General features: G+C 43.5%; 1 protein-coding gene across 1 annotated transcript in view; it reads left to right on the top strand.

Moving 5' to 3' along the window:
- Positions 1–543: 543 nt before the first annotated feature.
- sema3ab (sema domain, immunoglobulin domain (Ig), short basic domain, secreted, (semaphorin) 3Ab) overlaps positions 544–11,445 on the top strand; it is a 45,630-nt gene continuing 34,728 nt past the window's right edge. The window contains exon 1 of the mRNA XM_084060510.1: positions 544–1,491. Within this exon, the coding sequence (XP_083916636.1) occupies positions 1,374–1,491 (118 nt within the window). The 5' untranslated portion in view covers positions 544–1,373. The remainder of the gene's footprint in view (positions 1,492–11,445) is intronic.

Here is an 11,445-nt window from a genome sequence, read left to right as displayed (position 1 = left end):
TATCTTACTTCTTTTCAGTCATAAATGTTTTACCTTCTATTTACTATGCTATGCAAATAGAACAATACAAAAGCTATTAGCTGTGCTCTCTGTAAACAACAAGCCATACATCAAAGTTTTTTTTTTATTATTTCATTTCTCCCTTTCTCTCTTCCAACTCTTTATTATTACCTTACTCCTTGCCCCTGCCCCCCCCCCCCTCTCCAACCACTCTGGCTCTCACTGTTTCTCTCACTTTCCTCGCTCTCTCTCTCTCTCTCTCTCTCCCCCTCTCTTCCACCTACACCATCTCTTTAATCTCTCTCTCTCTCTCTCTCTCTCTCTCTCTCTCTCTCTCTCTCTCTCTCTCTCTCTCTCTCTCTCTCTCTCTCTCTCTCTCTCTCTCTCTCTCTCTCTCTCTCTCTGGCTCTCTGGCTCTCTCTCTCTCTCTCTCTCTCTCTCTCTCTCTGGCTCTGGCTCTCTCTCTCTCTCTCTCTCTCTCTCTCTGCCTCAGCTGTTCAGTTGCTCAGTGAGCCTTGTGGTGTGTGGACGGGGCAGAGTAGAGCGCTGAACGGGGCAGGGCTATAGACTTGTCTAGAGCAGCACTGGAGACAGAGGGAGCAAGACAGGCAGAGGGAGAGAGAGAGTGTGTGTGTGGTGAGTGTGTGACAGAGAGACACAGAGAGAGAGAGAGAGTCTCAGTGTGAGATTGTGCTTACCAAGCAGACTGGATGAACAGCAGAAACAGACTAGACCTGTTTCTGTTTTCCTAAACTAAAAGAAAGGAGCTGAGAGAAAACGTAGATGGTTGTTTAGAAAGAGAGAGAGAGAGAGAGAGAGAGAGAAAGAGAGATAGACAGAGAGATACACACACTCAGATAAACAGAGAGACAGAGATAGACAGAGAGACAGTGGGAGTGAGAGAGGTGCATGCTTGACAGGCACTGGGGACAGAGACCTTCGAGTATGACAGCCATACAAAGACGTGCTGACTGCCTCTGAGCTTCACCATGGTACAGCTCTCTGCTCTGGTCTCTGACTTTGCGGAGGCTTGCTTGCAGTGACATTGACCCGTACCCCCTCCCCACCACCCCTCCACTCCCTGTTGCAGGTCCCACTTCCCTTGGAGCTGGACTCTAACCTTGGCTTTTGACCCCCTGGTGTTTGGTGGGGGAAGATTGTGATTTTTTTGGGCAGGAGCCCCCGGACCCACAGAGGACCGTCCGGACTGGGCTGAAGCATTCATCCCCAGCATTAACCGGACCATTAGCAGAGGGGGGTTTCTTTCTACAAGAAAGACACACCTGATCCGAGCGCCACTATTTTGGAGGACCGCACACTGGAGGAGTGGATTTAAGGAGACCCTCTCTATTTGCTCTTGTTGCCCCGGGATCATGGGCTCTCTTTGGGGCATCGTTGTGCTGTTGTGTGGGGTGGCTCTACTCCAGATGGAGGGCAGCGGTGCCCAGCAGACCAAGAACAACGTCCCCCGGCTAAAGCTCTCGTACAAAGGTGAGTCCCCCCATGACACCTCCATATGTTGACCTTTCTGTTAAAAGCCTCCGAATGATGGAGTTGTGAATGAATCATGCGTCACGGTAAATAGTGTTAACACAGTGGTTTTCATGCCTTTTTCATGCCAAGGACCCCTAAATTGATATACATTTGGCCGCGCGGACCCCCATCTGAAAATGCTTTGTGCCAGGGACCCCCAGAAGCAAAAAAATTGAGTTAGAAAACGTTCGCTTAAAAAAATATCTATATTCAAAGATCGCACATTTTCAAGATTTTTCAAAAATAGCAGATCTACAAGCTCATGGTGCGGCACTCGGTACCGCGCCATGAGCTTGTATATCTGCTATTTTTGAATAGCCAAAGCTAAGTGGTTAAAATGATTGTGACGCCATGTTAACTATGTATGTATGTATGGTGCATTGATGAACTTATTACTGCAGGAAAAAAAATCAAGATACAACTATTTCTGCGCTGCTTATGAAATGTGCTAAATCATGGTTGTCCCGTTAATCAGGGCAGAGTGTCCTCTCTCTCCAATAGAAATTCCTGGAAACCCTGGAATTGATTCTTTTCACCTCTTAATGTGTTGCAGCCCCTTATCACAGCTATGGTCTGTGGCGTTCATGGAAAAGCAAACTCCACACTTCATCAGGCATATCTATAACAGGTTCAGCTACGAGTAGGGCAGCGCTGCAGCGATGGTGGCACATTTGTATTTCTTTCTGTCTTTCTTTCAGTCTTTCTTTCTTTCTTTTGTCTTTCTTTTGTCTTTTGTCTTTCTTGGATGGCATTAAAGGAAGACAGTAATTAGACAGTTCATTTAATCCAAAAATGAGCCCCTTACGGATCAGTGTTTTTTTTTTTTTTTCAATTTAGTTTACTGTGAAGATGTTGTGTCAGGTGCATACATTCTAAAGTCACTTCTTTGGCTGCAGTTTTAAGCACAGATATGAGCCAGCCATGTTTAGCTGTATCTAAGAGCTTCTCTCAGTAAAGTCATATTATGTTCATTTAAAATGCTGCATTATCTGATGTAATGGAGTTTGAGTCTTTGGGCATTTGGTGTGTTGATACTGTATGTGTATATTATACAGAATGGTTGTTGTTTTTTTACTGACAGGATACACTATAGTTTTATTTCCAGAATTGAGTATGTATTGTGATGCAAAAGAACAATAGAAGTAGGATAAACGTGAACATTTGAGGTAGCCTATCAGAGCAGTTTGGACTGGGATCAATCTGCTTTTGATATTCCCCCTCTGGTCATTTTATCTTATCGCTTGTCAGACTGAATTAAATACATGCATTTTCTTTTGGGAAATGGCTGATATGTTTGATATTATTAGTTGTTTAAGATACTTTTAAGCCTTTTCTGCCTGTATTGATAGTCCACACACAGTGAAGAGAGACAGGAAACAGGGAGAGAGAGAGTTGGGGAGTGACATGCAGCAAAATTGAACCCGGGACCCGGGACGGGTCAGGCTTCAGAGTCTATAGTACGCGCCCCAATATCATTATGTTTGATATTTCAATTTCCCAAAACCCTGAGGAAGACTATTGTCGAAACGTTGGTTTCCTGTGCCTTTTAAGATTTGTTTGCATGGTGGCTAAGAGTTGTGCGGCCTCATCCTTCTCAACGTTATCACCTGCCGTGATCAGCACCTCATCAACACAGGTGTGCGCTCCCTCCTTTCTGTCTGCCTGATATTTCAATCTAACAATTTCTTAACCCATTAAGACCTGAGGCCGATTCTACAAAACAGTTTTTTGAAAGAACGTACACTACTATGTCAGTGGTCCTTAAACCTTTTCATGTAAAGGACCTCAAAAATTGTATGTATTTGGCCGCGGACCCCCACCTCAAAATATTTTGTTCCAGGGACCCCCCAGAAGCAAAGATTTGAGTTACAAATGTTCGCTTTAAAATATATATAAGATTTGCACAAATTTTCGCAATTTTTCAAAAATAGCAGATCTACAATGTTTATGTCCATGTCTATGTTTGATATTCATATTATTAGTTTTTTAAGATATTTTTAGGCCTTTTCTGCCCGTATTGATAGTCCACACACAGTGAAGAGAGACAGGAAACAGGGAGAGAGAGAGTTGGGGAGTGACATGCAGCAAAGGTCCACCGGGCTCGGGAATTGAACCCAGGACTCGCTGTCAGGCATCACAAATTTTCTCACCGAGTGCCAAGCTACGAGCTTGTAGATCTGCTATTTTTTGAATAGCCAAATTGTAAAATAATGCTTTTTTAGCTCAAATCTCTCTATGCACTCACAACGCATCATACCCCCACAAATTGAACCCTGAGTGTGGACACTAATGTCCCAATACATCTCTCCGCTCTGCAAATGATTTGACTGAAATGTGTACAGATGTCTCCTCCTGGCCATGTCTCTCTCGACTCTGACTCTGTCCTGATAGAACGCTGTTGTCAATTTTGTAAATGAAAAGTGCTGCCAGACACGGATTTGCTGGCAGTTAAGTGTCATTCATCCATCCCTCTCTCCTTCCCTCTCACTCTTTTTTTTCCTGGATGTCATTTTTCCGCTCTGTCCTTCCCTGCATGGTAATTATACCGAGGATGAATGGTACGAGTCTGTTTCAGCAGATGGCTTTCCCAAAGAGAGACGTTCCTCTCTCTCTCTCCTCTCTCAGCACTGGGAGTGGCGTAATTACACACATACACAAGCGCGCGCACACACACACACACACACACACACACAAACACGCAAGCATGCATGCACGCACAGCGGACACACACACAATTATGCCTATACATTCACTAATACATTCCTGCAAGCTCTCGCGCACACACACACACACGCGCACACACACACACGCACACGCACACGGGCGCGCACCAATGCGTGGCCATCTGTAGATAGCTAATGATACCTGTGCGCATATCAGTCATTTCTAACCACATGCTGCCAGTGTGCTGGAACACGCCCCATAGATATCTCTATTGGATCACCGCAAACACACTGCTGCTACCACAATAAATACATGATGGAGCTGAAGGATCCATGAGATCACTGCAGACACTGCTACACATGATGGAAGTTTAGGATCTATTACCGTAGATCACTGCAAACATTTGCTACACATGATTATAATTTGGCTATTCAAAAATAGCAGATCTACAAGCTCATAGCGCGGCACCGAGTGCCGCGCTATGAGCTTGTAGATCAGCTATTTTTGGAAAAATCTTGAAAACGTGTGCAAATCTTTGAATATATATAGTTTTAAACATTTTCTTTGACACGAAAAAGCTTGAGAACCACTGTATTAGATCGCTGCATATGCTACAGTACACATGATGGAACTGTATGGATTAGATCACTACAAACAGATGGATGGAAATGTAGATGCAAGCATGATGCGGGTTATTTGTCTGCCGTTTACATTTCATTCGACGCAAATCCTGCACAATAAAGTCTGCAGTGTTCATTTCAACATGTAAAGTGAAAGTGATATTTTTGCTGTGTGGCAAAGTGAGAACATTTCACTCCATAGACCGATTATTTGTTTACCAACATTGAGACTGGACGCACAGGTGATTATTTCATGCAATCAATTCCCAAAATATTGTTTTGGGGTTCGCTGGTTTCAGTTCATTCAACCTCCTCTTGTGTGTTGGCTAGTGAGGCGCGTCCTAGCGAGACATGACAGAATGGGTTTCATTTGGTGCCGGCCTGCGTGCGCATACTGGTTCTTATCAGTGTGACGTCGTCTGTTATGGGGGTCTATAGCTCAACCTGAGAAGTATCTGCCATGGTCTAACGGCCAAATAACACCTTCCATCGCTGCTACTACAAATGATGGAACATTAAGGAAACACATGGTACCCCAAGCCTTTAGCAATCTCATCAGAATGATGGCTGTGGTAGTTTCAATAGGAATCGTGTAGGATAATATCATGAGGTTTAAGTCATATCCTAGAAATCCTCCTATACGTAATTCATGACTTTAATCCAGAGATATTATTCTGTAGGGGAAACATACCAGTGCAATACTTTGCCTGCAAAGTAGTGCACTGTCTGTACCCTCTCTTACTATGGGTAGAACATGTGACACGCAGGGCTGTGAGGGTGAAGTAACCCTGACCCCTAGAGGTTAGTGGGAGGTCACACCTTTTTTTTCAGCCAAGTAGAACCACAGTAAACCTCTCTCAGTGAAAACTCTCAGTCAGCCAGTAAAAATGAGATCAGAACAGATAACCTGTACTCTCTCTCTCTGTGTGTGTGTGTGTACGCTTCCTCTCTCTACCATTCTCCCTTTCTTACAGTGTGCGTAAGAACACGCTCGCACGCACACGCACACACACACACACGCACACACACACACACACACGTTTGTATTACTATACTTATGAGGACATCGACATTTTAGGAAGCCGATTTTATGATTGATTTATGCTTTTTTGGGGGACATTTTTAACCGCAAGTCTAAAGCCGGAAAATAGCAGATCTACAAGCTCACAACGTGTCGCTCTGCGACACGTTGTGAGCTTGTAGATCGGCTATTTTCCGGTGTTTGACATCGCCGCGCAACTAAGTATGAAATTGGGAAAAATCCACAACCCCGACCCCCTAAACATAACCTCTAAATGTCTAATCCTAAACCTAACCCCAACCGGAATCTTTTTCTAATTTTAAACAAAAAAAGTATTTCAACCAGAAAACAAGCATTTTTCTCGTGAGGACCGTTTGGTCCTCACAAGTATAGTAACACAAACACACACACGCACACACACACACACACACACACACACACACGCACACACGCACGCACACACACACACACACACACACACACGCACGCACACACACCCTAGGGGTCCCTTAACTGATCTCCAGAAGGTGGTTTGGGGAAGAAAGGGGGGAGGAGGAGAGGAGAGGGGGGGGGGTGGGGGGAGGGGGGGGTGCAAAAGGGCAGTGGGCCAGGGGGAAAAGGATAACAATAGCACCCCTACGGCTACCTAAACATGAGCCCAGGTCCAACTGTATCAACAAGTAAAAGTGACTGAGTGATGATAGGGTTTACAGTACAGGGCCGTTTTGCCCACAGAAAGTGTATTTTTACACCGAGATGGACAGGATTTGTTCTTCAAGAGGAGGAGGTGCACGTTTTTGTTCAACCCTTTGAGGTGCACACAGGAACCCATAGAGACACAGAGACAGGATCCATGTGTGTTACATGTGGATGGTGGGCCGGACGGACGAAGGAGAGCACATGTTGTTTACTGGCCAGGGGAAGACGGGGTACTTTGGTTTTTATAGGCCTTGAGTGTACTGCCAAAAGTAGTCCTTCTCTTCGACCTGTCCACCCCTTTGATGAGCGAAGCCAAGGACTTATCCCACCCCCACCCCACCCCACACACACACACACACACACACACACACACACACACACACACACACACACACACACACACACACACACACACACACACACACACACACACACACGTTTGTATTACTATACTTGTGAGGACATCAACACTTTAGGACAGCCATTTTATAAATGCCAAATACATATTTTGCCATTTTTAACCGTAAGCCTAAAGCCGAAAAACAGAAGATCTATAAGCCCACAAGCTGCGACGCCTTGTGGGCTTATAGATCGGCTATTTTTCGGTGCATGACACTGGCACGCAACTAAGTATAAATCATGTTCAACTCTAATTCCAATCCCTAAACCTAACCTCTAAGACACCTAAATGTCTAATCCTGACCTGCATGTTTTTCTGATTGTTAACCTATCTCTAAAAATGTTTTTTTTAAACTATAAAACAACCATTTGTCCTGTGAGGACCAGGAAAACGGTCCTCACAATGTAATATTTCTTCAAATTCTACTATACTTGGTCCTCGCAAGTATAGTAAAACACACACGCACACACACACACACACACACACACACACGTTTAATCAGTAACAACAGAGTCTACGACTACGACTCTTACTTTTTGAACACCCAGCCAAAGGAATGAAGCGCCAATGGAAACCAGCCTTGTTTCTTTTTTTTTTTTGGGTCACATGGTGGTTCTTCTTGCTGGTCATATATATAGTGAAGCCAGCAGGCGTTTGTTTTGGGTGTGCATGGACTTTTAATCAGAGTCATGGGGGAATGAGGAAGTTCCACCAGCAGCACCTTTTAATCCACCAGCATTTTAAGAATCCTCCTGAGTGGAGTTGAGTTTCCTGCAGTGTGAATGAGCTGAGGTATTTGAATGGTGTCATATACGGCTAGAAGACCCGGGAACGCATCTGTGTGTCATTTTAAGCTTTCTTTGGCTATTCAAACATAGCAGATATACAAACTTGTAGATCTGCTATTTTTTTTATATTTTTTTATCATTTTGTGCAAATATTTTTAATTTTATTTTTTTAAGGGAATATTTGTAACTCAAATCTTTGCTTCACGGGGGTCCCTGGAACTGAATATTTTGAGATGGGGGTCCGTGGTCAAATCCGTATAATTTTGGGTGGTCCTTGACATGAAAAAGTTTGAGCACCACTGATATTATAGCAAACATACGTTTTTCTTTAGAAGACATTATTTGTAGAATCCCCATATATTTAAATATATACATATTCAAAGATTTGCACAAATTGGAAATATTTTTCAAAAATAGCAGATAGCAGATACAAGCTCATAGCGCGGCACTCGGTGCCGCGCTATGAGCTTGTATAGCTGCTATTTTTGAATAGCCAAAGAAATCTAAAAATTAGAGATTTTTTCCCCGGTCTCAATGGGTTAAAAAGTGAATAGTGTGTCTTATATATCAACCGACACTATTTGCCCCTTTCTGCATAGCTAACAGCCAGATGCTCCAGTGATTGACTTTTTCAATTTGCCATTGTTTGTGTTTTGTTTCCCCCTCAGCTCTCTCTCTCTCTCTCTATCTGTTGATCTAATCTCCTGGTTGGCCCAATACCGGTGGCCAACTAACAGCTTCACACTATGAGACCTGACCTAGAACTGTCAACATCATTTAGCTAATGTCATTGCCTAAGGACTATTCAAATTACCTGAGCGTGTCTGATCCATTACCGGCACAGCAGTTATCCCCGAAACCTCAAAGAGTTGGCAGTAGTTAACACCCTAAGCGCTATCCTGTACATACATCACATCTTAAAAAAATGTGTAGAGTTGTTTCAATGCGTTTCTGCATGACAGTGAACAAATCATTCCGCTGGTGATAACACCGTGCTTGTGTCCTCACCCTCGGGCACGAGTGAATGAGTCAACCCTATATTGTTTACATGATCCAGGCAGCGCTGCATTGTGTTTTGTCACTGGGCAATCACACATTCAGCCGTGTGTGTATAGAGTGCAACGTCAATTAAAGCTCTTGAACCGAAACCATAGATTGGACGGGGCCCATGCGGTAATGCCACACATGGGGTTATTGTTGTGATGTGTTTTTGCTTTCTCTACGGTAGCACTTAGATAACACATAACACTATGCCCTCCAGTCCAGAGAGAGAGAGAGAGAGAGAGAGAGAGAGAGAGAGAGAGAGAGAGAGAGAATATAGGGTAAAAGAGTTTATTTTTATCGCTCTCGCATGGGACTGTTCATTCTTTGCATCTATTCCATCTGCCGCTTCTTTTCTCTTTTTTTTCTGTTTCTCTGTTTTTTTTCCTGTTTCTCTCTCTCTCTATGCTCAGATATCCATTGTAATAGCATACAGCAGTGTCCACAAAGAGGAAAAAAGGCAAAGCCAAAAGAAATGACAGAATGACGATGAAGAGAAAATGGTCATTGAAAAAGGCAACGAGAGTGCTCGGAAAAATGATTTTTTTTTTTTTTCAAAGAGGAACAGAAGGAGTGAGAGTGGTTGAGAGAGAGAGAGAGAGAGAGAGAGAGAGAGAGAGAGAGAGAGAGAGAGAGAGAGAGAGGGGAATAGAAAAACAAAACGTAGGAGTTAAAAGAGAGGAGAATTAGGGGGACGATGCAGGTTTCTTGGATGCACCTGACAGTTGTCTAATGTTTACAAAACTATAAGAAGAAAGCTGTAACATGAATCATCAAAACACGTTTAAGTATAGTTTTGATCTTAGCAGACAACTTTGTTGCCACAAAAACACAAACAAGAAAGAGAGATAATACACTGTCAAATCTGGAGCGTTCATTGAACTCAGAGAGTTTACATAATGGTCCATTTGGTTATAATTGTACACAGATTTTACAAATCTGATACACATCTGAGAGTGAGAGTGATTTGAATGTTGATGTTTTTTACTATGGAGAAAGTGAAAGTGGACATCATTGGCTGGCAGCAGCAGCTGCACAGAAAGTGGTATATGGGGCAGAAGCAGGCAGCAGGTCCACTTCAAAGAAAGACTAAAAGAGAAAGAAAGAGAGAGTGGAGAATATAGCAGCGCGGCAGCTGCGCCTGCTACAGGTCACACACTTGTCCGTCCACCTGTCCTGTCTTTTTGCTCTGTCAGTGTCTCTCTCAGTTTGTCTGGCCAACCCGCCTGTCTGTCTGTCTGTCGTCTGTCTTGCATGCAAACGTGTCTTTTATTCTAAGAACACACTGGCTATGTGCATGGCTCTGTTTATAGTTCACCCAGAACCTATGACCGGTGCGCTTAATGCACTATAGCAGTGGTTCTCAACCAGTGGTACGGGGACCACCAGTGGTCCGGGGACCACCAGTGGTCCTTGAAGGGATTCCAGGTGGTCCCCAGCTAAATGATGGAGAGTTGGCAACCAAATGGACCCTTATAGATCTTTAACTCTTGAGAGCGTAACATGAAACCAAATGGACCCTTGCGGGTCCATTTGGTTTCATGTTACGCTCTCAAACAAATTATTGTTAAATTACTGTTAAACATAAGCATTAATTGATTTACAAGAAGTCTACACAATTAGAGAACGTAGCAGAATTGTTATTTTGATCAACGTTTGACTGTTATCTCTCCTATGGTACCAGATCAATACAGCATGGAATTGTGACAAAATATTCGAAGTCTTGGGTCTGAGAGGCTAAGTCTCATCAAATGGTGGTCCGTGGCTCAAATGCTGAATAAATAATGGATATGAAAAGGGTTGAAAACCATTGGACTATAGGTATAGGATATCAATGTGCAATGATGGCCATTCTGCATGTCACATTGTGTATAAAACTTCCCCTGTGAGAGGAAACATTGTGCTTTTAAAATTGTCTATCCGTACCCACTCCAATATCTGTACTTCTGTGATAGCTGGAACATTGTCTGAACACTATGGAATGAGCTGGTGCCTCTCGGTTTGGACTAAATAAAGCAGGTACTGACGTCTTACAGCAGACGATCTATGAATTGCAGGAGCATTTTTCCTGCAGGTGCACTAGTGTGTTTCTGTGGTTGCAGTAAGATCATAGAGGATATACTGTATGAATGAAATCATGTGTAAAAACGAGCGTATTATGCTAACATCCTTGTGATGTTAGTGGTGGCGTTGCTTGCGCTACCTGCCTGTGGTAGAGAGAGACCAGTTCCAACATGCTGGGCTATACTGTCACCTCGGTGGCTAGGAAACCTTTTTGTTTCTTTCCAATAACACATACACCTCTGTGTATTGTATCTACTATGCTCCATAAACACACACACACACACACACGCACATACACAGAAACGCTCACACATCGCCCCCATTGAGCATAAGTCCCAGGGTGATTCACTTTTAATAACTATCAGTCCCTGTTGAATGGTGCGTTTCCATGGACACCGTGCACTTTTTTTCACACACACACACACACACACACACACACACACACACACACACACACACACACACACACACACACAGGTGTGGTTTGAGAGGGCTACAGCTGACTGGCTCTGTAAGGGATGGATCTGTAACACCTTCCTGTTTATAAAACACGCTCGCCTTCTTTCTCTGAGCAACAAGCATTTTCCTTTACAGAGGAAAACTAAAGGCATGGAA

This window comes from Gymnoscopelus microlampas, assembly GCF_963454915.1.
Source record: "Gymnoscopelus microlampas genome assembly, chromosome: 6".
Taxonomy (NCBI): Eukaryota; Metazoa; Chordata; class Actinopteri; order Myctophiformes; family Myctophidae; genus Gymnoscopelus; species Gymnoscopelus microlampas.
The sequence above is the reverse complement of the archived record's forward strand: the minus strand, read 5'-3'. Positions and strand labels throughout refer to the sequence as shown.